Genomic DNA, 24942 nt, shown 5'->3' with positions numbered 1-24942 from the left:
ATGTGTACCCCGTAGCTCCAGTCTCAAACAAGAAAGTAGGATCACCCTGGGCTCCCCTCCTGCTCGATATCGCTCTCGAGGAAACGAACATCTACACAACAGAGTGCTACGGATACTCTATCTGAAGCAATTGATTAGTTATTGCTTGCGGGGTTCCCAGCTACGGCGCTGGTTTTGTATTCGACGAGCGATCCACGCTTAGTGAGTTGTGTCAACCGAGCTTCAAGAGATATTATGAAAAGAGAAGACTGACTCGCGCAAGTGACAGCCCCTTGAATCCACACAAGACGATCCAAAGATCAAAGACATGTCCGCTTTAGACGACTGAATCCTTCCTCGTTCCAATAATCCTATATTGTACGCGGTTACAGCCTGGTAGCTGTCGAAGACCAAATCATGGTGATGTCTTAATGAGCAGTGACTAGAAGACTGCTCTGCCTTTTATATGCTGCATAATGGAGCATAATGCTACAGAGTACAAATCACTTCATACCAAGTGGATTTAGGTGAGCCCTCTTTATATAAAGAACACATCAAATAGTGTTTATTGTAGAGGAATTACTTCCAAGCCTGAGCTATATGTTGCAATATCATGAGGCTCTAGAATTTTATATGACGGCAATAGTGAATTTCATTCTGAATTCTAGTCTAGAATATACTCCCTTTGATCTTCTATCCTGCTCTCAGCAATAAGTCTTGTACTCCTGGAGCTAGGATGATTGTTATATCCTCTTAACATTGACGAGTGGCCATGTCCTAAGGAGCCTGACTAACATACAAATATAGCTCTTCAGAGTTGCCAATATGATATTCCTATAGCCGCCATGGAGTATACCCGGAGCTCAACCCACCTGGCCTCAGCAAGGTCGTTGTCGCAGAGTCGACCAAGTATACTGGATCTCAGACGCCTTTCGTATTCCATCTCCGACGACATTCTTGGTCTGCTGGGCGCTGTCCATGAGGCGTGCAAGTGTACGCCAATAGGAAAGCTTCCGGATGTACTTTGCCTTCAAGGATGGTCAGTAAGTTTCAAAGAGGTCGATCATTGACACTCTTAACCGACAGCCTTCTTGGCCTTTCTGGGTTTTGCAGTATCGCTATCTATTGGTCTAAAATCGATAGCCAACGCAGTGCCAGTGGCATTCTCAATATCATTATTTGAACTCGCCTGAGCTATGGGGTGCTTCAATCCAGGGTCTCTTTACGAATCGACCAGCCCTGCCTGCGCCTTGATTTTGCAAGCGTCGCGGTGGTCATTCCTGGAGACAGATTGTAGGCGCCCAATAGGTAAGAAGAGATAAAGACGACGAGGCTGCGGACTCCGAGTAGGGGGCTCCATACTCTGTGCTATGGAATACGGAGTAGAATCTCTGAATCTTCAGACCAGGGGATCCCTGGATTCTCAGGCCAGTGCCGAGGTCAGCGCCATCCCTGCCTTGAACTCGTGTCTACCTAGCTAATCTAGTAGTCACCTGTTAGTGCCCTCTTAGTTTGCAAGAAGCTCCCGGTCTTCGAACAATGAGGTGATCTCAATGCGTGACACATGCCTCTGTGAGTGACTGACAGTGGTCTGGAACCGATTCAAGAATGAAGCGCCAAACAGCATTCCGTTGACATTCACCGAGTGAAATGATGGAGATAAAGTATATTTGGACATGGTGTGTATTTTTTTCTTCTTCCTCCCATTTCCCGGTTAATCATCATTCGCGTTATTTCCACTCACACTTGGTAAAATAACCTCGATTCGATAGATCCTGACCTGCATCCAAGATCAAGTAGTGATGCGATCTGGAGGGAATCCAATTAATTGACAGGAAGCATCGGCTCTGAGATTCCACGATCCGCAATTTGCAATTCCTCTCCTCCCAGCAGCCAGGCTGGGCCTCCGCAGCGCCCAGACGCCTGTCTGGCGCCTGGACCATTCCGCCCGTCTGTGCAGCGTGCGCCGTGCACTATGCAGTATTATTATTATTGAAGGGGAATGGCGGCCGCTAATCAAACCAAGGAAGGGGTGCTCCTTCGCTCCAGAATCCTCATAGCGGACGCCCGTGGCGTTCCGCCGCAGCAAGCAATCCGGATTTTTTCAAGCTTGTGGCTGGATCAGGCGTCGAGGGGCGGCGTATTGTAGACAAACAACTGCATCGCCTGATACAAACGAGGTAGAACTTAGTTGGCTGTGAACACGAGAGCCACTGCCGGCAGCAGAACGCCCTGACGGCAGAGACAGCTGACAGGGAACAAACCTGAACTCTCATATCTCCAACAGCCGAATAAAATCGCCACAGCTGCCGTCTGCCTCGGATAGGCTGTCGGCCCCCAAAGGCGACTCAATGCTGGATGGAGCCTTGGGAGGGAGGGAGGGGTGGGGTTGGGGCGTACGTATGTCGTATGTCGGCAGGAAGTTGTCTAGACCCGCCGTTTCGGAGCAAGGATGCTGACCTGCTCCTCCCAGGCTTTCTCCCTCCCTCCCCCTCCCCCCCCCACCCCGCTGTCAGAGACAACAACAGAGTCCAGAGTCGTCGGGCCTGTCTTGCCCTTGCCTGCCGCCAATCTGCGTCATCTACGTCTGTGTTGTGCATTGTTGTTGTGGACTCTCTCTCTCTCTCTCTCTCTCTCCCTCCCTGTGTCGTTTCTGTTTCTATCGACGGTGCCAGTGGCTGCAGTATGTCCCACGTTCTACGTTTGATCTGCCTCTGCCAGCTATACCTTGCACCAAAGTCAATTCGCCGTCTGCCCGATCTCTGAGACTAGGCTGGGTGAATTTAGTTGTCTAGGGTGCTGTCAAGGTAATAACCCGGGACCCAAGAGAGAAAAGGAAAGAGAAGAAGAAGAAGGCAACCGATATGTGAGGAGGGGAATCTCCGAAGACTCTGAGAAACATCGTGCCTATCTATCTACTTCTTCTGCCCCTGCTAGTAACGGGACAGATCCCGCGACGATCCCGACATGGCGGATTGTCTCAACGGTGCGTCGCCGTCGATTAGCGATGCAGACCTTCTGTACCTCCAGGATGCGCTGAAGCAGCATACGGATGCTGAGATTCCCGTCCCGCGCGAGTTCCTGGTGCTGGCGGTCGACGAACTGATCCAGCGGCGACAGACGATAGCGGCGGTTCCTCCGCAACTGGAGCGGGAATGCTCTATGCTGCGGCAGGAGCTGCGCAAGCACACGCAGCTGAACGAGGTGTTCCACAAGGAGCTCGGCGAGATTGGGGAGATCATCACCCAAGTCGCCAATGGAGACCTGTCACGGCGTGCCCATATCCATCCCTCAGACACTTCCACGGACATCTCCACCTTCAAGCTTACGATCAACACGATGATGGACCAACTGCAGGTCTTTGCACGAGAAGTATCAAAAGTTGCGCGGGAAGTGGGCCTGGAGGGAAGCCTAGGGGGCCAGGCGCAGATCACCGGCGTCAATGGCATTTGGAAGGAAATCACCGAGAACGTCAATATCATGGCGTCGAATCTGACCCTACAGGTGCGAGAGATTGCTGCCGTGACCACGGCAGTTGCCCATGGGGACTTGAGTCAGAAGATCGAACGGCAGGCCAAGGGAGAAATCTACCAGTTGCAGCAGACGATCAATACAATGGTCGATCAACTGCGCGCCTTTGCCGAAGAAGTGAACCGCGTGGCCCGGGATGTGGGTACCGAGGGCATCCTCGGCGGCCAAGCCCAAATCGAAGGCATCCAGGGCATCTGGAACGAATTGACTGTCAACGTGAATGCCATGGCCAATAACCTCACTACCCAGGTCCGGGATATCACTACAGTCACCACAGCTGTCGCAAAGGGAGACCTCACCCGCAAGGTGCAGGCAGATTGCAAAGGGGAGATACTTGTCCTCAAAACCATCATCAATTCCATGGTCGATCAGCTTCGAGAATTTGCCCAAGAGGTCACCAAGATTGCCAAGGACGTGGGAACAGATGGTGTGCTAGGTGGGCAAGCTGTAGTCCATGGCGTGGAGGGTACCTGGAAGGACCTGACCGACAACGTCAACGGCATGGCCATGAACTTGACCACCCAGGTTCGAGAGATTGCCAACGTGACGACAGCCGTGGCCAAGGGCGATCTTACCAAAAAAGTAACTGCCGACGTCAAGGGAGAAATTCTTGACCTAAAAGATACTATCAATGCCATGGTTGACCGGTTGAACCGGTTTGCGTTCGAGGTGAGCAGAGTGGCCCGTGAGGTGGGCACCGATGGCACCCTTGGTGGTCAGGCACGCGTGGAGAATGTCGAAGGCAAATGGCGAGATTTGACAGATAATGTCAACACCATGGCCCAAAATCTTACATCACAGGTCCGCGGTATATCCAACGTGACCCAAGCAATTGCCCAGGGCAACCTGAGGACCAAAATCGAGGTCCACGCCCAGGGCGAAATCCTCACCCTCAAGGAAACAATCAATCGGATGGTTGATGGGTTAGACATGTTTGCCAAAGAGCTAAAGCGTGTGGCTCGTGACGTCGGTGTGGAAGGCAAAATGGGTGGCCAAGCCAACATGAACGACATGCGTGGTCTATGGCGCGAAATCACCGAAGATGTTAACATTATGGCCGAGAATTTGACCTCCCAGGTCCGAGCCTTCAGTGAAATTACCGATGCAGCCACCAGTGGTGATTTCAGCAAACTGATCACGGTGAGCGCATCAGGCGAAATGGACGAACTGAAGCAGAAGATCAACAAAATGATCTCCAGTCTGCGTGATAGCATCCAGCGCAATACGGCGGCAAGAGAGGCTGCCGAGTTGGCCAACAGGAGCAAATCGGAATTCCTCGCGAACATGAGCCATGAGATTCGCACTCCGATGAACGGTATCATCGGCATGACACAGCTAGCTCTTGATACCGAAGATCTACAACCTTCAGTCCGGGAGACTCTGAACCTAGTCCATAATTTGGCCAACAGCCTGTTGACCATCATTGATGATATCCTGGACATCTCAAAGATCGAGGCCAACCACATGATTATCGAAAACGTACCCTTCAGCATTGGCGCCACTGTGTTTAGTGTGTTGAAAGCCCTCGCGGTGGAATCAAATGAAAAAGTGCTGAGCTTGGTTTATGAAGTGAATGGTACGGTGCCAGATTATGTGATTGGTGACTCCTATCGGTTGCGTCAAGTGATCCTGAATCTGGTTGGGAATGCGATCAAATTCACCGAGAACGGGGAGATTCGCGTCTCGGTCAAGAGAGTAGACTCCAATAAGTCTTCGCCGGGCGAGTGTGCCTTTGAGTTTGCCGTCTCCGACACGGGCATTGGAATCGACCACGACAAGTTAAATCTCATTTTCGACAAGTTCCAACAGGCCGATGGTTCGATGACACGCCGGTTCGGAGGCACTGGCCTAGGCCTTGCCATCTCGAAACGCCTCGTGAATCTCATGGGCGGAGACATCCGGGTCACGTCGACCCCCGGTTACGGCAGCCAGTTCTACTTTACTGTCCTGACGAAGCTTGCAGAGCCCTCTCTCGGAGTTATGGAGCAGGTTGCCCCCTACCGAAACCGCCGTATCCTCCTCATCGACAAGGTGCATAACCAGGATCAACCAATGGGCCAGATGCTGATTGATCTGGGCTTGGAGCCACACTTGGTAAGCAGCGAAGGGCAGCTTCTTTCCCACCAATTCCAGGATCAATGGGGCTACATTTTCGATGCGATTCTCGTCGACTCGCTCGAGACGGCGATGACCCTCAGGGGAATCAATGGCTTCCGCTCTATCCCTCTGGTGTTGGTCTCTCCCGCGGTGACCGTCACTCTCAAGGATGCTTTGCATCTGGGCATCACCTCGTATGTTACCACCCCATGCCGCTCGGTCGATCTGTGGAACGGTCTTCTCCCTGCGCTAGGGATCCGTCCCACCCGCGTCACGACAGGGCTGTCAAGATCGCTGGCCGTTCTCCTGGCCGAAGACAACGAGGTTAACCAGAAGGTCGCGGTCCGGATTCTGAAGAAATGCAATCATAACGTCACAGTGGTCGATAACGGTCTCCGTGCTTTGAAGGAGATAAAGAAGAACCGCTACGATGTTATCCTGATGGACGTCCAGATGCCGGTCATGGGAGGATTTGAAGCCACCGCCAAGATTAGGCAGCATGAGCTGAGCAGCGGGCTACCGCGAACCCCAATTGTCGCGCTGACAGCTCATGCCATGATCGGGGACCGTGAGCGATGCATCCAGGCAGGCATGGACGACTATCTCTCCAAGCCGTTGAACCAGAACCAGATGATGCAGATGATCACCAAGTGCGCCTCCATCAACGAGTTTGGTTTGCAGAGCGTCGAACCTGTTGCCGTTGATTCACCGATCCTTTGATTCTACTCTGGTCCCTACAGTTGGCCTTCTTCCTCTTCCTCCCCCCCTCTTTTTTTCTTCTCGGTCTATTTTCGGGCCTACCATCTTTTTTTCGTCTTACCACTATCTCCTTATATATGAATCATTTTTCTCTACTCCCGAGGGGGGGGGAGGGCGATATCCGGAACATTATATCCATTTCCCTTTATCGAGCTTCACTAAGAAGCCATGCCTTTGTTCCTGTTTTACTACGGGGAAAAAAGATATATCCTGGGGATTTTATATACCCTATCTTGTATCAACACTCGATTGGTTTGCTATCCACCGTCTATAAATGTATACCAATCCTCTCTTCTAGCCAGTTGCATACGTAGTACGTACTGTAGGTGCCAATTCATGCTTTTTGTAGGTTGTCGCATGGGTGAGTGAGTCAGTAGGGTCAGGAAACTCTGGACCTTTTATAATCTGAAGCTGAAATGGTGTGGCTTTTTCTAGCCCGTACTCTTAGTTGCAGTGTTTGTTCTAATTGAAAGTGGAAGAGTATGACGGAGGACAGTTTCGAGACGAGAATATGGCCTGCAGGTTATACAAACTTGTACGTTTTGGACAAATGTAGTAGATTGGAATTGTATTTTTGAAGAGGTGAGATGAGCTTTCCTTTTCCGCTCTATAACGTATCTACAGGGTATGTACATGCATCATTTCAAAATAACAAGAAGGGCCAAAGAAAGAGAAAAGAAGAAGAAGAAAAGAAGAACGAAAAGACAATGGGAGAAGGGAGAGAGAGAGAGAGAGATCTAAGATAGCCAAGAGTGTAGTAGCATAACCTACATACAAGCTGGATGCAAAATGGGGCAGAGACAAAACAGGGGACGCCTGCTGCTTTGGAGATAGACATTAATACAAGAATTGATTCGGTTACTCTGCTCGGCAGACTTGCCGAAAGGTTGGTGATATGTGATTTTCTTTATTTTGCGTGTGGGACATCAAACGTCTTCCGAGACGGAGTTTCTGCGTTCGTTGACATTGCGGGCCATCATCTTGCCGGCTTCGTAGGTTGAGATCATGATGGCACAACCGGGGGCCACTTTGAGGCAGCGAGCAACCCAGCCGCGGAAGAGACCGGCCATCCCTTCTTCCCGGAAGATGTGCATGAGGAATCGGGGCAGCGAGAGCTGTTCCGGGTGGGTGACTGCTTCTGCGGCGGCGGCGGCGGACGACTGCGGTAGGCCGTCGCCCATGTGTCGGAAGACCTGTTGGCGTGTTTTGCCCACGTCAAAGGGTGTTGTCACGAAGGCGGCCAGGGAGCCCGAGGCAGCTCCGGCAATGAAGCTGTCCAGCCAGGCGGAGGTATTGGTCCGGTTCTCTGGTTCGACGAGAATGTGACCGTGGGATCGCGTGCGGACTTCGGTAAGAGCCTTCTTCACTTCCTCATACCCCCACCAGTACATCCCCGAAAAGGGGACATCGCGCCACATGGTCAGCGTCAGCCCGCGCCAGAGAGAACTGTAACCCCCCGTCTGGGTCATCTGGTGGAGGCCTTGCAGTGTCGCACGGAAGTGACCTGCTCCATGGCCCGGAGTTGCCTGGAGTCGGGTACGAAACATCTCAATCGGACTGATGGCCGTCGCAGCGACCACTCGAGCAACAGATCCGGCAATTAAGGGGGCGTACACCTCGGGCACATGTTGCTTCAGTGGGCTACGGTCATCGGAGCGTAGCCAGTCGTACCCGGCAAAATAAATGATATTCCCCGGGATCCCCATCATCAGCGTCGGGCTTAACCCACGCCACAGCGTCAAGGTCCCTTCATTACGGGCGATCTTTCGTAGTCCATCCAGGGTTGACGTGAATGTCCTGCGCTGCGTCTCCTCGACAGCGCACTCGGCCGCTGCAGCCGGGCCGCTGCCCAGAGTCCCCGCGTTATGGCCGACCATGCACATTTGAGCATTATCTCCAACCCAGAAGACTTCTCGACAGCACGCAGTCACACCGAGGTTTGGCGGGAAATTTTTGAGGGTTTGGGTTGTGTGGGAGTTGAAGGGCGAGAGATTCAGGACCTGCGTCGACTGCGATTGCAGACGAACCCGGACCACATCAAGAGGTGTCACTATCCAACCAGCTGTTAGCCTATCTCCTGCAATTTTATATCGATTCCCACAGTCACTCATTCATACCGAGGAGCGAAGTCAGGATATTGCCGCATGCCGCGGACACGATCCGTTGACCGAGCGAGGGGTCATCGCTGCCGGCACTGGCGCCTGTAGCAGGCACCACACTCGTTCCAGCGGTTGCAGCCATGTTCACAGCGTTAAGATCGGTCCATGACTCGACGCTTGAGGGCGAGTCTGCCAGGCCAGTCCCAAGGTCGTTCGCAAAATACCGGCCTTCACGGTCGGACATTCGCGCCAGGCGGACTGCAGAGCAATAACTGACTCGACCAGGTGTACAGATCCAGTCCGCGTCTGAAAGCCAGAGAAACCAGATGGCAGTGAATATTTACGTAGCAGGAATTCTTCTTGCGTTGAGAACCGTCCGGGTGCGTCAGAGATAACTCTGTTGGCTCTCCTCAGTGGCGTTGGAAGTTTCGGCTCGGAGATAAGAAAGTGAAGAGGCTCTGACTGTTCCCCTCCTCCTCTTGTCGATCGTCTGTGGCTGATACAATTTCTCAGAGACTCCGCGTGGAAGAGATGGATCTGCCTGGTATTCTACGATAATCTCTTGGTGCTGTCAATAATTCTCCTCTTTCTTTTTTCTTTCCAGCCCTTGCATACCAGGGTGTCTGGCTGATCGCCAGCTGTTGGATTCGGGGTCGTCAAACCAACTAGACTAAAAAAGGTGTCCGACTCAGCATAGTGGTAATATTATATAACTATAGCTGTCGCCGGCTTATCAATCAATCAGTCAACTAGACCGCCTGCATCTCACTTGACACAGACTGAGAATGGACGACAACGCTGAGCTACAATCGTTCCGCCGCCAGTGGCGTGAAGAAGTGGCTCGTCGAACGAAGCAGCCTGTCACTGCGCAACCACAAGTGCCGAAACTGTCGTCAACTGCACAGCCTCTGGTCCCTCCAGCACGGCACGAAGCGTCAGACCGCAAAGAGGAGGAGGAAGAAGAGGATGAGGAGGAGGAGGAAGAGGAGGAGGGGGGGGAGAGGGCATCTGAGGAACCCCGAGCGTCAGATCATGGCGATGTTGTGCAGCAGGTGGGACAGCTAAGCTTGGAGCCCAAAGATGACGATGCCTTTCTGATGAAAGGCATCAAGAAGGAACCTAGTTCGGCGTTGGAGCACTTTGAGACAGCGGTGCAGAAAGAGGCAGAGGGGAACTTGGGGGACAGTTTAACGCATTATCGCAAGGCTTATAGGGTCAGTAGGGCCTCTGATCAGTCGTGTTGTCTTATCTTCATTGTCTAATATGCTCTACAGCTGGATTCCGCTGTTGAAAAGACCTACCGGAACAAACACTTTGCTCACTCGTGGAAACCGAAGCCCCAGCCTCAGCCTGCCGAGGTATCGTTGCCACCAGCTATCCAAAAAGACGAGGGAGAGAAAGAGTTTCTGCCCACGCCCGAGCTGATTGCCTCGTTCGCCCATCTCCCGGTTCCGCAGGCGGAACCGTTGATCGAGAATACGCCGCCACCGCCGTGCCCGATCTCCAACATCCCTTCGGAGGTGCTGGTGTTGATTTTGAAGCATGTCGCGATGATGGATCCCGCGTCCTACTGTCGCCTGTCGCTCGTGTGCAAGCGGTTTGCGTATCATTTCGCCCATGAGCAGCACATATGGAAGCGGATATGTCAGGGCGCAGAGTTCGGATTCAAGGGGATGCACTATTCCTTTGGCTGTGATGTGCTGGGCAACCCGACCTACACTCTGGGCCCTCAATACACCCCCTTTCCCTCCGACCGGTCGGTGCAGATCCCTTCACCAATGGATACGTGGAGCCAAGTGTTTCAGACCTTACCGCGGATTCGGTTCACTGGCGTGTACATCAGCACCGTCAACTATACGCGTGCTGGCGCCGCATCTTCCTTTCATAGCATTTCCTGGGGTGCGCCGATCCATATCGTGACCTACTATCGATACCTGCGGTTCTATCCCGACGGTTCGGTCATCTCCCTGCTAACCACAACTGAACCCCTCGAGGTCGTCCCGTATTTCACCAGAGAGAACGCGCAGGCGGCGCGCGCGGTCGCCGGTCACCGTCACCACCACCACCATCACCACGGCCACAATCGCCATCCATCTGACCCCGGTGCATCTCTCTCTGGGTTAACTGACCCGGTTCCTCCGGCCGCCATGGCAGCCCTAAAGTATACGCTTCGCGGCCGGTGGCACCTCACCCCACCCTCTCCTCCAGACGACCGACCAGACGCCGAACAGTCGGCCACTGACTGTCCCCCGGCCCCCGGCAAGTCTGCCTCTGTCTCCGCAAGCACCGACCCGCGTGATCTCGTCATCGAGACTGAAGGAGTCGACCCCAAGTACATATACACAATGCATCTATCGCTGCGGTCGTCTACAACCCCTAAGTCGCACCACCCGCGCCTCTCTGCCCCCAACACCTCCAAGAACACCAAGCTGGCCTGGAAAGGATTCTGGAGCTACAACAAACTGACGGATGACTGGGCCGAATTCGGCCTGCGCAATGACAAGACATTTGTCTTCCGGCGAGTGCGCGGGTGGGGTATGGAGTGATGCTATTTAACCATAAAGTTGCACCCTATCTCACTTGACAGCCTCTTTCAAGGATACGAGTACAATCTAGACGATTTTTATAGCCATATTATTTTGTTGATAATATTGATGCTCAGTGACTTGTAGTACTAGTAATACGTAGTTGTGAGGAAGGAGAAATTGTTTGGTTGACCGCTTATCGATAAGCTGAAGGTCGGCGAAAAAAATCGGGGAAGGCTTCAAACATGGACTTCCAATTCAAGCTCTCCGAATCCGCTGCTGACACTTTGGGAACGCAATAATGTGGGAGTTTTAGTGGCTGCTCACTCTGTCTAGCTGTGCTTGGCCATTTTCTGAATTTTAATCATCTCATTCCTCGCTGTCAACTCGAGAATTGCTGCGACCATGCCCGAGAAGGTGCACACCTATTTCTCCGAGTCTGAAGGGGAGAAGATTCAGAAGGAGACATTGGAGAAAGAGGAGAAAGCAGTTGCAAGTACGGTCTTAAAGGAGGAGAAAAAGAAGAATAAGAAAAAGAAGCAGCAGGGGAAGACTGAGGATAGTGAGCTGAAAGATGGGTTCCTGCAGGTGAAAACAGACTCGGGGGATTCGCACAAGAACAAGAAGCGCAAACGAGAAGAAATCGTGGATAGAGACACTACAGACGGTGCAAGCGCTCATGTCGGTTCCAAACACGTCAACGGAAAGGTCGGGAAGAGCAATGGAGACATCCAGAAAGAGGGAGACGTGAAGACGAAGAAATCTCAACAAGGCGATACCCGGAGACACAAAAACTTCAAACAGCAGCCGTCGATAGCTTCTCAGACCAATTTCAATTCACTGCGAGAAAGGGCAAAGTTCCTTTATGAGACCCGCAAGAAGCTGCCTATTTTCGCCAGCGCAGAGGAAATTCGGTCCAACATGCGGAAGAACGATGTGATGCTTCTGATCGGTGAAACGGGTAGCGGAAAAAGTACACAGATTCCACAGTTCCTCGTCGACGAGGCCTGGTGTAAACCGGTGGACAGGGTTATCACTCAAGAAGATGGTACCACCAAGACTGTCTCCGTTGGTGGTTGCATTGCCATCACCCAGCCGAGGCGAGTGGCTGCCATCTCGCTAGCGAGACGAGTGGCCGAGGAGATGGGGACCCCGTTAGGGTCATCCTCGCCGGCGAGCAAGGTCGGGTACTCTGTGCGTTTTGATACCTCGACCTCGCCAAGTACTCGCGTCAAGTTCTTGACCGAGGGAATGCTGCTGCAGGAAATGCTCCACGACCCATGGTTGACCAAGTACAGCGCCATCATTGTGGATGAAGTTCACGAGCGGGGAGTAAACGTTGATCTGGTGATGGGATTCCTGAGGAATCTGGTCTCCGGCAAACGTGAGGGCCGTGGTGGTGTGCCACTCAAGGCGGTGGTGATGAGTGCGACAGCCGACATGGAAAGTCTGCAGGGATTTTTCTCTGAAGGCCTGAACACTCAAGAAAAAGAGCAAGCCCAGGAGAAGGCTGCAGGCGTTTCCGTCTGTCATATCAAGGGCCGGCAGTTCCCTGTCAAGACCATATACTCCCCGGAGCCGGTCCATGATTTTGTCGACGCGGCGCTGAAGGTGATCTTCCAGATCCACTACAAGGAGCCCATGCCGGGGGACATCTTGGTGTTCTTGACCGGGCAGGAAACTGTCGAGGCTCTGGAGTATCTCGTCAACGATTATGCCACGGGTATGGATCCTGCTCTGCCAAAGGTCCTGGTGCTGCCTCTTTTCGCTGCACTCCCCCAGGCGGCCCAGCAGCGGGTCTTCTTGCCTGCTCCCCCGCGCACACGAAAAATCATTCTTGCGACCAACATTGCCGAGACGTCCGTCACCGTGTCTGGCGTCCGATACGTGGTCGACTGTGGCAAAGCGAAGATCAAGCAGTTTCGGACTCGGCTCGGCCTAGACTCGCTCCTGGTGAAGCCCATCTCCAAGTCGGCCGCTATTCAGCGCAAAGGTCGTGCAGGTAGAGAGGCTCCTGGCCAGTGCTACCGGCTGTACACAGAGAAAGATTACCTCGCTCTTGACGAGACAAACACGCCGGAAATCCTACGGTGCGACTTAAGCCAAGCGTTGCTGAACATGAAAGCCCGTGGCGTGGACGATATCCTGAACTTCCCATTTTTGACCCGTCCACCACGTGAGGCACTTGAAAAGGCATTGCTGCAGCTGCTGAACATTCAGGCTCTAGAAGAGACAGGCCAAATCAGTTCCATCGGGCTGCACATGGCCAAATTGCCACTGACGCCGACCCTCGGCCGTGTGCTTCTGGCTGCCGTGGAGAATGGCCCGGATTGTCTGAGGGACGTGATTGACATCATTTCCTGCTTGAGCGTAGAGAATATCTTCTTGAACACCACCTCCGAGGAGAAGAAAGAGGAGGCCGAAGTCGCCCGGCGAGATCTGTACCGCCGCGAGGGAGACCATCTCACCATGCTCGCCACCGTTCAGGCCTACGCTGCTGAGAATACGGACCGCAAGGCATGGGCTACACGGCACATGGTCTCACATCGGGCGATGCAATCCGTCATGGTAAGATTTTTTTTTTCTTTCCTACTCCCGTTTCTACACCCGTACTTATAGAATTTGTCAGGACGTCCGGAAACAACTTACAACCCAATGCCGACAAGCCAAACTCCTCCCGCACCCAGACGACAAGACTGCCTCCAGATCATCCGGGAGTACTGCCCCCTCTCCTATCCTCATCCTGCAGAGTTTCCTTGCCGGCTTCGCGACTAACACCGCCCGCATCGTCCCGGACGGCAGCTATCGGACCGTTGTCGGCAACCAGACCGTCGCGATCCATCCTTCCAGTGTGCTCTTCGGCAAGAAGGTGGAGGCTATCATGTACAACGAGTTTGTCTTTACGAATCGCAGTTATGCCCGGGGTGTTAGTGCCGTGCAGATGGACTGGGTGGGACAAGCGCTGGCGCGGCAGGAATGATTTGTCTCTTGTTTTTGTTCATTCTTGTTCCATATACCTATACCCTTATATTCTAGAGATGATAGACCATATCTTTCTAAAGCACAGTCAATGCAGTCCTCGGCTTTGAATTCATTATCTAGGTATTATTTTTATCTATATAAGTTGGTGGGTATCGATTCTTGAATCTTCACTTGATTCATGAAATAACTCTGCCACCAACACGCGTAGAAAACCAGTATCTACTATAGCTCACCACGGAGCCGGTAATCGATCCCCCCTCATCTCATGCCACCATTTACTCTGCTGGTAGAGCTCTCCCTCCGCGCCGCCGGTCAGAACCCACCACTTTTGAAGGAACCAAGGCTGTGCCTCCCAGCTGCGCGGGTCCCAAGGGGCGCCGGAGCCAGTTGCCCGACTGCCTCCTCCGAGCGAGGAGCCCCAGCAGATCAAGCCGCCCTTTTCGAGATCCTCGCAAAAATCGTCCTCGTCGAACATGGGCGGGTCCATGGCTAACAGCTGGATGAGTCTTTGTCGAATACTCCGGAAGGGAATCGTGTCGATGTACGGGTGATGTCGATGCTGGGTCTGGGATGGGAGCGGCCGTAAATGCTCGGTAACGTGTTGGAAGTTCATCGAAAAGGCCTCGTCGGGCGACATTTCTGATGCAGCAGATCCCTGGTAAAAGGGAGATTCGGAGTCCCAGCCGATCAGTTCTGCAAAGCTGACCCCGATCATCTCGGCGTTGGCTCGGATGGCGGCGATGATGGAGACTTGCTTGATGCGTAAGTGGTTGCTGTACACACATGGAAGAGTGCGGGTGGTTGTCTGCATCCTGTTCTCCAGGACAAAAATCTCGTTTGTACGGAGTGCAGGACTTTCTGCTGATCCTGCACTTCCATCATCATCATCACTGGCTTGTTCTTCGTCACTACTCTTCTCTGAATTCCGGGCAGACAACGCCTCTAGGCCAGCTCTCAGAATATCTGTGATAGTGAGTGCGCCAGAGAAAACTCGGCGTCGTGTGTGCTCGTCAATCTTATTGCCCTCTTCCTGAAGGATGCCCTGTAATTCCAGGGGAATACCCGACAGCTCACTGGAGGCGGACGCCGACAGTGACGGGTACGACGCAGCGCTACCTCCTCCAATAGAGCCAAACGAAGATCCCCCGGGGGTGTTCAGGTCTCGTAAGCTATTCAAGCTCAAAGGTGGTGATGTCTCGTGGTTGTTGCTAGCGGCGAGTATGGAGGAGACCTGACTCGATCTTTTCACCCGACCAGGCCAGTCAGCCGTACGTGCTTGAGCCAGTTCCTGGAGCTCTTGGAGCCGCTGTTTCTGTCGTTCTCCTACCCGATTGATCAGGTTTGGTTTGTGTATAATTAATTGGTGTCCGATAAGGTAGACTAACTGTAGTTCTTCTGCGCCACTCTGTTCTGCTGCCGCCTGCGCTCAGAGGCACGCTTCTTCGGTTGGTTTGCATCAGCCATCGGAAAGCCAACTTGAAAGCTTGCTCTTTTTCTTGATATCGTCAACCGTCTGGATTCTAGGGGATGACGAGAATTCAGAGCTGCTCACGCTTGCTTCTAAACTCCCCAGGCGTCCACGGGGGCGCCTCGCTGGGTCGCTGAGGTGAGCACATCCAATCAACTGCTGCCTGCTGTGGTCAGCACTCTCACTGACAGATCCCTCCAGCTTTTCTGTTCTTCTCTCTGGACTAGAAATGATAATAATGATGACGATGGAGCCAGTCGCAGAGTACGGCTATTCTTTTTTTTACTCATCACTGACGTTCTAGGCATGTTGGGTCACCGAACGGATTGGATGCAATGCGGAATATATAAAAACACGGGTAGAACACGCAGACAGACACTGGAATCCACCACGGAGAATAATCATCTGGGAAACTGGATCGGAGAATACCAGACAAACTGAGTCCGAGGGTTTTGGAATACAAACAATGAGTCTCTGCTAGGCACCCAGTCAACTCAGGCCTCTGTCCTTTGGGACCTCTACACAGCTACCATGGGCGATTTCGAAGGAGACCTTGCCTTTCATCAAACGAGCCTTTGAAAGGGAATCAACACGTGGGATATGATATGTTTCTTCAGGCCTGTGGCTGTTTGACCCCGTCAAACATCAAACAGCCTACTCACTTCTGCACCGAGAGGACGGCGTGAGATGCATCCTTACTGCGGCGACGTCGGAGTCGGCATCATTCCCTGGTCCCTACTGGCCCGTGGCCTCCTTGCTCGCCCATACAGAGTACAATCTCTCTCAGGAATAAACGCATACGGAGTACGCTGAGTTTATGATCGGCCCGACGACCGACGATCATCAGCCGAGTGGAAGGTTGCACTATGGCGCAGGTGGCCACCGTATGGTGCTTGTCAACCCGACTTATCGAACACTAGGCGAGTCGGCGAGATGGCTGAAGCGAAGCCGCGATCTGCTTGCAATGGCTTGTTGACCGATGAGGATGTCCGGGATTTGGATAAACCTCATACCCTCAACTTTCAGCCGCCTGGTGATACGACAGCATGGAAGCATTTGTGTTTCCCCCCTTGGTCTAAATTGTTACATTGCACTGTACTCCGTACCTTGTTCGTCTCAAGTTTCCTTTCCAACACCTGACTTATTCGTATCAGGCGATCACGAATAACCTCCCCATAAACACCACGTCCCGTTCTCTCCCATCGACAGCAGTCTTGTTACGTTTAGTTGGCCACAGATATGTAGTATTCTGCATGCAGACCCAAACAGCACCTCCCACCAGGCCATTCAAGATGATGTTCGCTGATCGAGCGCTGGATCTGATCTGTCCGATGGCTTGACCCTTGCATCATCGCCACAGCACTCCGTTAGGTACCTTTTACGTATCCGTAATCTTTAGTCCATCCGAGAGTGGAAATCTCGATAAATCTCTCGCCCTTCAGGATTCACTAAAATGAGAGAATAAACGACTGTTCGTGGCCAGCCAGCTAGAGACAAACTGGCGATATCGGAACTCACCAGGTCTATCAGTCAACGTCACTCTTATCGTCTCCGCCCAACTCGCGTGCGTCAGATCGAACGCATCAAGCTTTGCTCTCTCCCTGGCCTTTCCTCCAGATTTATGCTCTTGATATTTTCTTTGTTTTGAATTTTTTGATTTCTGAACAGCCATACTCCATCCTTTTTGACTCGCAACCCGTGTTGCGAAGTGACTCGCTTGTCTGCACGAGAGAGAGTTGAGCTGATGGCCTTCCGCGTCCCAAGCCAAGCCCCTCGCCGCCAGACCTCCTACTCGACCTCGACTTCCCAGCAGGCGTCTCGTCTGGAGATCCCATCTGCTAATGCTCAGCTCCTGGAAGACGAGTCTACACAATGGGTGCTCTTTTCGCCGTCACAGGCCCTGTCGTCCACTCTTACGGGGACCGCTTCTACCGACCGGACACCCACGGCTGGCCTTTCGCGCCTGAGTGATTTTGGCTCCTTTGGCGTGGCCACCCAGTCTGCCGACGATAACGGGAACGAGAACGAGGACGATGAAGGCATCGACGAAGATGGTACCGAACTCGATAGTCTCGATGAAGGCCTCCATGCGTTCCGTGAGCCGTCCGTCGACCCGACGAATGCTAACCGGTGGGATGCGGGCCCCCCCGCCATGTTACCGGCTCACGATGGACTAGGGAGCTTCCAGGCATCGAGTCAGCCTGTTTTGGAGCAGCTGTGGCAGCATGAACAATATAATCCGGCCCGCAGGACGGACGGACGGCCGCGGCGGCAGTCGAGTGTGCAGCGCCAGTTGGACTCGCTGGCAGAGCATGAAGAAGCCCGCCTGGAACGCGAACGGTGGCTGCGGATTGAGCAGTGGAGGATGGAGCAGAGCCGGGTGGTATTGCAGGAGATTGAACGGGAGAATCTACGGCGGCGCCGTGACAACCCTGCTGGCGCGGTGACCGAGAGCTCCGTGCCTCGAACCGTCACGACGGAATCTCCAGATGGCACCCAGGAGATGCCAGCGGACAAGGCGCGGCAACCTTCGTCGGAGCGTGGGGACGGAGAGTCTGAATTAGACGAGTCGTTCTGGCAACGCATCACTCGGAAAGTTATTCGCGACCTGATGGGAATCGATGACACGATGTTGTCCGTCCTGTTTGGAGAGTCGCTGCCGCTGGAAGTCATAGGCGAAGGAGAATCTCTAACCGGTGTCCTGTCGGAGGAAACAAACAGACGAGAGGCCTCCCCGTTGCTTAATATGGATGCCGTGCTACAGACGGAGCTGGACTCCGCTCCGCACGAGCAACAACACCCACAGTGGCAGACCAGGCTGTTGCAGCGGATTTCACGCGAGCTAGGCATTCTCGTCCATCAGCTGTGCGAACACCCGGGCGCCTTTACCACTTATCTGCAGATGTCCAAAAGCATATCGAACGAATACGCAGGGATGCTTGTTGTCCCGCCCCGTGGCGAGAGCAGTGTATCGCGAAGCATGCACTCCACCTCCGCGGCCGTGGAGCCGGCGTCTCTGATCAACAGTGCGAATACCTCGGCCTCGATCGCGTCGCCCCGGTTCTCTCCAACTCTGCGCGACCCGAGTAGTAGAGAACATGCAGCCCACTGGGGCATTGAAGAAGACGATGACTCTTCCCGTGCCGACGCGGATTTGACCCAAGCCCGTATCCAACAGGAACAAGAGTACTGGGAACGCGAGCTTGATATCAAGATGGTCTTCCGCTACCTACGCAACAGGTTTAAGGGCAGCAAGACTACCACTGCCAACACCATCTCCTCAACTGATAACGCCAACAACCACCCGACACCAAGTCCTCTGCAAGATTCTTCTCGCCGCGCAGCCATAATCAGACAATACCATCCGCTTGTCGCCCGCGCGCACTCGCGCTCCCAGGCCCAAGCCCAACTCCGCCGCCAACTGCACAACCACCACAACCACCACAACCACCACCATCACCCCCATCAGAGTGCTGCCGCCTCGCCGATCCTCCGCCACCATAATCACCACCATCAGCCCAACCATATCTGCCGCCCAGGCTCCAGTTGCGCAAGCCAGAGTGCGAAACGCTCCGCCCTCTCAAGCAAGCGCACCCTCACTGGCTCGAGCCGTAATTACTGGGATATCGGCGGGAGCGTGGATAGCAGCAGCGCTGTGGCGTCTGTAGGGCCTGGGTGGGATGTATAGTACACATACATACATACCTACATACATACGGAGTGGCTATACATATCTCCAGTGCATCTACAGTATTGCATTTTCTTTACATATCAACGGCCGATAAAGCCCTTCCCTTCTCATATGGTGTTGGTTATGGATATAATTCATTTCTCTTCAGTCCAATGGTGTTCCTCTTACCACTTCTCTTGTTTATTTTTTTTTTTCTTCTCATTCTTCAGGGGATGGATATAGGGGATATAGGGGATATATGCATGTACGGAGTAGTAGTTACATGATCAGTTAGATATTAATACCATACCACCTACATTGGAATTGCATGATCTGCTCCTTGGCGTCGCTGATAGCGTCGCTGATATTTCGTGTTGTACGATAGTTACTGTACTCCGTACTCTGTGACTAGTAGCCCCATGCGAGTACGTAGTGATATACAGGAGATACTGGCTACTGCTGAACGTGTTATTCTTTCATTACTCCCTTACTAGAATGCAAGAGATAAGGAAACAAGCCGGGAAACCCATGAGAAACAACTCCGGAGAAGTGCGCGAGGACATTTGCAAAAACGTCCGTGGGTCGGTGATAGGTTGGTTTCAATAGAAAAAAAAAAGAAAAGGAATTCTTGTTTGAAGAAAAACCCTTTGAAATTCCTATCCATGACAAGCGCTATCTCGTAATTTTGGTATGCACAAAGTCAAAATTTCCCATCTCTTTAAGCCTGGGAGAGGTTCTCGTAGGCCTCGGGGAAGCGCTTCATGTTCTGCTCGACCAGACCGTGGCCGCGGAGGAACTGAACGTAGGCACCATCCTGCTTGAGCTTGCCAGCGTCGCGGAGCTCGATGTACTCCTCGCGACGGACGGGGGTGAAGCCCCAGTTCTTGGAGACGACGATCTTTTGGCGGCCGGGGAACTTGTACATGGAGCGGCGGAGAGCCTCGATGGCGGCAGCGCGGTTCGAGTCACGGGTGCGCACGGACAGAATGATCTGGCCGATGTTCACACGGGCAACGGTACCCTGGGGCTTGCCGAAGGCACCACGCATACCGGTCTGAAGACGATCGGCACCGGCGCACGACAACATCTTGTTGATACGGATGACGTGGAAGGGGTGGACGCGGACACGGAGGTGGAAACCTTCCTTACCGGCGATCTTGACGAGGTACCTATCACGAATCATTAGTATTGGATGGTGATATGAGGTAGTCAAGTAAGGGAGGGGAGGGGGGGGTTTCGACATACTTGTTGGCGCAAATACGGGCGGCTTCAAGAGCTTCCGAGGAAAGCTGCTCGTACTCGTTGGAGACCATGTGCACGCAGAGAGGGAAGTCATCGACAGAGGCCTTCTTACGTCCAAGATCGTAGATACGGATCTTAGCGTCGGGAACACCACGGTTGAACCGGGACTTGGGGTAAGGCTGTCGAGATGTCAGTCAGCATGCGACTTTCTAGTATCATCCGATGACCCATGTCAAAATCCATCCATCCAGAGAGCGCTCGTGTTGAATTTGTCGTCATCTTTTTTTTCTTCTCTTTTCATCCAGTTCTTAACAGCTGTGCCAGCCCCCCACAAGCGCATCACGACCGGCAAAATCCCACACAAAAAAATATCTCGCGCAGCTCCCACGTCGGGTCTGTCAACGCACCTTGTTCTTGCAGTAGCGGTAGCATCTCGCGGGACGGCGGGCCATTTTGAGTGCTGGAAATGTACTGACTGCACTTCCTGCGAACTTGGGGTGGGTTGTCGATGAGGGTGGTGTCGAGAGATAAAAGGAGGCCCTCGACCTTGATTTCCAAGCAAGTCCGCTAACGACCCGCACTGTGGCAAGGAGCCCTAAGCCCTAACGTGCCGCCCGCCAATCCGCGTGCGCAGCGCGGCAGAATCGCCCTCCGACTGAGTCAGCATGATATCAGTTGACTCACTATACGATAGCAATACGGGGTATTAGTTAATGATTAGCTATTACCTAGGTATGTACTAGATCACTAGTAAGGTAGGTAGTCATAGAGTTACACTAGATAGTAGGCACTGAGAAGGCCTTTACTGGCTACTGTCATTGCAGAGTGTCTATCCCGACTATGACTAAGCTGGATCACGTAATCACGATTCTACTTGACTTCGGCATGACCGTTTGCGGTAAAGCTCGAAACGTACGGAAAGATACTTCTTCCGCTCCGAATATCAAATGCGCCGCGCTAGACCCGATTCAGACGGCTCCTGCTTGTTTGGGCAGTCGTCATGTAATAAACCCTGTAATGCAGTTACAATACGCTATACCTAGGAGGTACCTCTAGTACCTCCTCAGCAGATTATCATCATCTCCCTCCAGCATCAAACAAACAAGATGGAAGACTCAAATGTGCTGGCTTTGTTGCCTAGGTCAATCACTCGAGCATCAGACGTGGCGCAGTCTGAAAGGCCTCCCCTCTGCTGTCAACCGTGGCGGGCCTACTAATTATCTCACAATGACAGCCCAGCGAGCCACCAGCAGGGCGTTTTCTATCTTTATCAGCCACCTTATGAAAGCAGTCGTCCCAGGGACTCGTACTTTTGGTATTTTTAGCACCCTGTATGTAGCAACTAGGCTGTAGCAACTGACTTGGGCATAAAGTAGGGGGGGCAAAGACAGAAAAGGAGAGTGAAAGACAAGACAACTTGCCTAGACAACAATCAGTCCAGCTCTGCCCCGTGCGTGTTTCGAGACCAGCCGTTTCCATACAGCCAACCTTCCAGAGGCAGCCCCCCTCCAACGTCTCTCCTCGAAATTAAATCTCCAGGCCTTTTTCTCCTTATCAACCCTCCAGGAACCCCGTCTCGTCCCATCTTGCATCGAGGGGACCTTCTTCTGGCTATCCGGTTGATGTCTTCTCGTTCTCTCGTCCCCTCTGCCTCGTGCATCATCTCCAGACAGCCTAGATTCTGCTACTGCTACTGCTCCTGCTCCTGCTCCTGCTCCACCCCGTGCGTCCACGTTTGACCGCTACTATACGTTCGTTGCCTGGGATTGATTATTTATCTTTTTTAATTTCCCGCCCGCCTGGTTGCCCTGCGATACAGAACCCTTTTCATTCGAATTCTCTCCTTGAAGAAAAAAAAAAGAAAAAAGGAAAATAATACCTCGTTTGCGATCCGTCTGATACGCTGTACTTGCGGTGTAAGATGTCTGCGACGCCTCGGAAACCTGGAACGCCCGTTGGGTCCAACAGGTCGTCGATGTCGGGTGATAATAACAACGCGGTCAATGGGTCGACTCTTCGAGGCCATACACGGTCCCCGAGTGCGACTACGAACGGACTGAGTCGCAGCCCGTCGACCCGCGGGTCGACTCCCGTGTCTGCACGTGCGGCCGCCAGAAAACCCGGTCGCTCCAATCTGAGCATGTCGAACGTGCCCAAGATCACTGATGATGCCTCCGAGGAGGAGGAGGCGCGCGCCCAGAATGCCGCGCTGATTGCGGACCTCAAGGAACAACTACAGAAGGCCGAGACCGCGTCGGAACAATATCGCAAACAGCTCGGTGTGCTGCAGATGCGCCTTGACGAGGCCGTGAGTGAACAGGGAAAGCTGGAGGACCAAGCCCATGAGAAGGACAGCAAGATCGAAGCGTTGAATTCGGAGATCCGCGAGCATGTGCGGCAGATCCGTGATCTGGAACAGACCCATGAGATGGAACGCAACGCCATGCTCCAGGAGAAGGAACAACAGGCAAGCCGCGAGGAAGAGATGCAGGCTACAGTCCAGCGCCTCAAGGAATCCCTAGCGCAAAAGGAAATGCGTATCGTGGCTGACGGCGAGCGCAACGTTTCCCGTTCATGTAAGGATACCCACCATGGACCCTCCTCTTCCTCCTTCCCCTCCCCCTCTTCCTTCTCCCCCGTTCCAGACGTCACCACTAATGATGACCCATTTGCCTCTACAGCAAGCTTTCGGAATCGTTCCTCCCCGGAACTGGATGCACAATTTGCCCCCTCGTCAGCCCAGCTGGAACGCAGCCCGTCGCGCAACAACTCCAAGTTGCTGCTGCAGAAGGACAAGCTCATCGAGTCGCTTCGGCTGGAGTTGGCCGAGTCCCAGATCAAGCTCGTGGAGATGGAGAATATGGGCGGCGGCCGCCAGCGGGAACTCGAAAAGGAGCTTCTGGAGGCTCGCATGGCCAACGCTCGGCTGATGGAAGACAATGAGAGCTACCAACTGTTGCTGAGCGAGCGGACCTTGAACGGGGACTTCGCCAAGGGCGACTTCATGCGTGAGATTCACCCAGACTCTCAGGAGGCGAGCAGCAGCGGGCTGGGGTCGCTCGCAGATGAGCTGCAGTCGGTTGATGAGAATGCCGAAACAGACAGCCCCTCCCGCAAGCTCGAAACCGAGGTCCGCACCCTCAAAGACCAGAACAAGGCCCTGACCCTCTACATCGAGCGCATCATCAGCCGTCTCCTGCAACACGATGGGTTCGAGGCGATTCTCGATCGCAATGAAAGCGATCCGCCGGCGAAGAAACCGGCCCCGAGCAGCGTCAGTAGTGCCGACAAGGACTTGCCGCCCACTCCGCCAGAGAAGGAAGATTTGGCCGGTCAATCATTCCTGCAGCGGGCCAAGTCCGTCGTCTCGGGCCAACCCCTGGCATCCAAGCCGCGCCCGCGGCCCATGAGCTTCATGCCTCCCACCAGTAACCCCGCTCCCACGGCCCATGAGAATCCCGACACGGCGCCCAGCATCCCTATCAGCCGAGCCACGTCTGTCCGGGCTGGCCATCGCCGAACAAGGTCCGAGCAAACAGATGGAGCCGCAGCGGCTGTCATCGGTCAGATGTACCGTGGCAGGAACTCCGGCGGGCCCATCAGTCCGACCACCATGGGGCCTGGTTCCCGCCAGAGCGTCTTCTCCGGAACCCCCAGCTATATCTCCAGCATGGGCGCCAGCCACCGGGCGGCGTCCCTGTCCAGCCATCAGGACCCCGGCCGGTTCAGCAGCTCCAATAGTGTCAGCAGCGATCTCCACGGCGACACCGTGTCTACGGGCGCCACGTCCAGTCCCCCGCGCTCCAGCAGCGGGATGACCAACTACACCGGTGCGGTAATGACGCAAAGCAAGTTGCGCCCGCTCCGGCTGGTCCAGGAAAACAACGAAGCGGCGCTGGAAGATGAAGCCGCCCGGAAGAAGGCCAACCGCGCCAGCTGGATGCCTGGCTGGTTCAATCGCTCCAACACTGAGGAGATGGCATAAATGCCCTCCTCTCTCTCTCTCTCCCCGAGATAATGTGGATATGAATGCTATTTGTCCCATTCTTCTATGATGTATTGGATCACCATGGCCGTGTTAAATATCTCCATCTGACTCTGCCTATTTTTTTTCTCTCTCTCCCCTGGACAGATTGTCTATCTTCTTTCTCCCTGTTCTTTCTTGCCTGCTTGTTCTGGTGTCTCATGTATTGTTTACTAAAGACGAAACGTCTGAGATAAGCGTTGGTCCACGATACATACATACATACCCCTTCCACGATATTTCTACCTGTTCCTTTCCCTGCATATCTCTGACGCAAATACGAGGCATGTATTCGGCTCTTTTATGGAATTTTGGCCTCCAACGTTGATGACTCTTCTCAATCACCATGCCTTGTTACATGTCTAACCCGTACATTAGCTAATCTTCATTCCTTGTCTTACTACACTTTAATCAGTATCATCACGTAATATTCTCTTTTCTCCATGGTAGATCTTTTTGAAGGCAAAGTAACTATTATACCAAGTATACCGGAACAACGTATTAGCGCGCCGACTGCGGACAGCTTGACGCTTCCCGACACAATCAGGAGTTTGGCACTCGCAGCA

General features: G+C 53.3%; 9 protein-coding genes across 9 annotated transcripts; 6 read left to right on the top strand and 3 right to left on the bottom strand.

Moving 5' to 3' along the window:
• The first annotated feature begins 2126 nt into the window (after positions 1–2126).
• ASPZODRAFT_214905 (hypothetical protein) lies at positions 2127–2860 on the top strand. Its single transcript, XM_022727855.1, has 2 exons — positions 2127–2386; positions 2453–2860. Exons 1-2 carry the CDS (start codon positions 2331–2333, stop codon positions 2772–2774), a joined length of 378 nt encoding a protein of 125 aa, XP_022585100.1. The 5' UTR covers positions 2127–2330; the 3' UTR covers positions 2775–2860.
• ASPZODRAFT_126482 (hypothetical protein) lies at positions 2515–6664 on the top strand. Its single transcript, XM_022721507.1, has one exon. It carries the CDS (start codon positions 2947–2949, stop codon positions 6325–6327), a length of 3381 nt encoding a protein of 1126 aa, XP_022585099.1. The 5' UTR covers positions 2515–2946; the 3' UTR covers positions 6328–6664.
• A 628-nt stretch (positions 6665–7292) lies between these two features.
• ASPZODRAFT_56761 (hypothetical protein) lies at positions 7293–8709 on the bottom strand (the record flags this gene model as incomplete). The annotated part of the gene is made up of 2 exons (XM_022728633.1): positions 7293–8416; positions 8484–8709. The coding sequence occupies 2 exons, from the start codon at positions 8707–8709 to the stop codon at positions 7293–7295; spliced, it is 1350 nt and encodes a 449-aa protein (XP_022585098.1).
• Positions 8710–8959: 250 nt separating this feature from the next.
• ASPZODRAFT_126480 (hypothetical protein) lies at positions 8960–11110 on the top strand. Its single transcript, XM_022721506.1, has 2 exons — positions 8960–9679; positions 9740–11110. Exons 1-2 carry the CDS (start codon positions 9251–9253, stop codon positions 11009–11011), a joined length of 1701 nt encoding a protein of 566 aa, XP_022585097.1. The 5' UTR covers positions 8960–9250; the 3' UTR covers positions 11012–11110.
• Positions 11111–11395: 285 nt separating this feature from the next.
• On the top strand, positions 11396–13970 carry ASPZODRAFT_56692 (hypothetical protein; the record flags this gene model as incomplete). Its single annotated transcript, XM_022728629.1, has 2 exons — positions 11396–13558; positions 13620–13970. The coding sequence occupies 2 exons, from the start codon at positions 11396–11398 to the stop codon at positions 13968–13970; spliced, it is 2514 nt and encodes an 837-aa protein (XP_022585096.1).
• Positions 13971–14176: 206 nt separating this feature from the next.
• ASPZODRAFT_126478 (hypothetical protein) lies at positions 14177–15544 on the bottom strand. The gene is made up of 2 exons (XM_022721505.1): positions 15358–15544; positions 14177–15295 (listed from the first exon to the last, which is right to left on the bottom strand). Exons 1-2 carry the CDS (start codon positions 15434–15436, stop codon positions 14202–14204), a joined length of 1173 nt encoding a protein of 390 aa, XP_022585095.1. The 5' UTR covers positions 15437–15544; the 3' UTR covers positions 14177–14201.
• Positions 15545–17184: 1640 nt separating this feature from the next.
• ASPZODRAFT_148075 (hypothetical protein) lies at positions 17185–19128 on the top strand (the record flags this gene model as incomplete). The annotated part of the gene is made up of 1 exon (XM_022725325.1): positions 17185–19128. One exon carries the CDS (start codon positions 17185–17187, stop codon positions 19126–19128), a length of 1944 nt encoding a protein of 647 aa, XP_022585094.1.
• A 625-nt stretch (positions 19129–19753) lies between these two features.
• Positions 19754–20868, bottom strand: ASPZODRAFT_126476 (hypothetical protein). The gene is made up of 3 exons (XM_022721504.1): positions 20760–20868; positions 20356–20531; positions 19754–20279 (listed from the first exon to the last, which is right to left on the bottom strand). Exons 1-3 carry the CDS (start codon positions 20802–20804, stop codon positions 19829–19831), a joined length of 672 nt encoding a protein of 223 aa, XP_022585093.1. The 5' UTR covers positions 20805–20868; the 3' UTR covers positions 19754–19828.
• A 1331-nt stretch (positions 20869–22199) lies between these two features.
• On the top strand, positions 22200–24360 carry ASPZODRAFT_126472 (hypothetical protein). The gene is made up of 2 exons (XM_022721503.1): positions 22200–22928; positions 23034–24360. Exons 1-2 carry the CDS (start codon positions 22274–22276, stop codon positions 24335–24337), a joined length of 1959 nt encoding a protein of 652 aa, XP_022585092.1. The 5' UTR covers positions 22200–22273; the 3' UTR covers positions 24338–24360.
• The last annotated feature ends 582 nt before the right edge of the window (positions 24361–24942 follow it).

The sequence above is a fragment of the Penicilliopsis zonata genome (genome assembly GCF_001890105.1).
Source record: "Penicilliopsis zonata CBS 506.65 unplaced genomic scaffold ASPZOscaffold_1, whole genome shotgun sequence".
Lineage (NCBI taxonomy): Eukaryota > Fungi > Ascomycota > Eurotiomycetes > Eurotiales > Aspergillaceae > Penicilliopsis > Penicilliopsis zonata.
The sequence above is the reverse complement of the archived record's forward strand: the minus strand, read 5'-3'. Positions and strand labels throughout refer to the sequence as shown.

Bases quoted from the DNA above. Each gene is read 5' to 3' on its own strand.
- ASPZODRAFT_126480 (XM_022721506.1), top strand. From the start codon at position 9,251: ATGGACGACAACGCTGAGCTACAATCGTTCCGCCGCCAGTGGCGTGAA. The intron at 9,680-9,739 runs GTCAGTAGGGCC...TATGCTCTACAG, and splicing joins ATTATCGCAAGGCTTATAGG to CTGGATTCCGCTGTTGAAAA.
- ASPZODRAFT_126482 (XM_022721507.1), top strand. From the start codon at position 2,947: ATGGCGGATTGTCTCAACGGTGCGTCGCCGTCGATTAGCGATGCAGAC.
- ASPZODRAFT_126478 (XM_022721505.1), bottom strand. From the start codon at position 15,436: ATGGCTGATGCAAACCAACCGAAGAAGCGTGCCTCTGAGCGCAGGCGG. The intron at 15,296-15,357 runs GTTAGTCTACCT...TCAATCGGGTAG, and splicing joins AGTGGCGCAGAAGAACTACA to GAGAACGACAGAAACAGCGG.
- ASPZODRAFT_126472 (XM_022721503.1), top strand. From the start codon at position 22,274: ATGTCTGCGACGCCTCGGAAACCTGGAACGCCCGTTGGGTCCAACAGG. The intron at 22,929-23,033 runs GTAAGGATACCC...TTGCCTCTACAG, and splicing joins GCGCAACGTTTCCCGTTCAT to CAAGCTTTCGGAATCGTTCC.
- ASPZODRAFT_214905 (XM_022727855.1), top strand. From the start codon at position 2,331: ATGCTGGATGGAGCCTTGGGAGGGAGGGAGGGGTGGGGTTGGGGCGTA. The intron at 2,387-2,452 runs GTATGTCGGCAG...TGCTCCTCCCAG, and splicing joins GGTTGGGGCGTACGTATGTC to GCTTTCTCCCTCCCTCCCCC.
- ASPZODRAFT_126476 (XM_022721504.1), bottom strand. From the start codon at position 20,804: ATGGCCCGCCGTCCCGCGAGATGCTACCGCTACTGCAAGAACAAG. The intron at 20,532-20,759 runs GTGCGTTGACAG...ACATCTCGACAG, and splicing joins ACCGCTACTGCAAGAACAAG to CCTTACCCCAAGTCCCGGTT. The intron at 20,280-20,355 runs GTATGTCGAAAC...GATTCGTGATAG, and splicing joins GCCCGTATTTGCGCCAACAA to GTACCTCGTCAAGATCGCCG.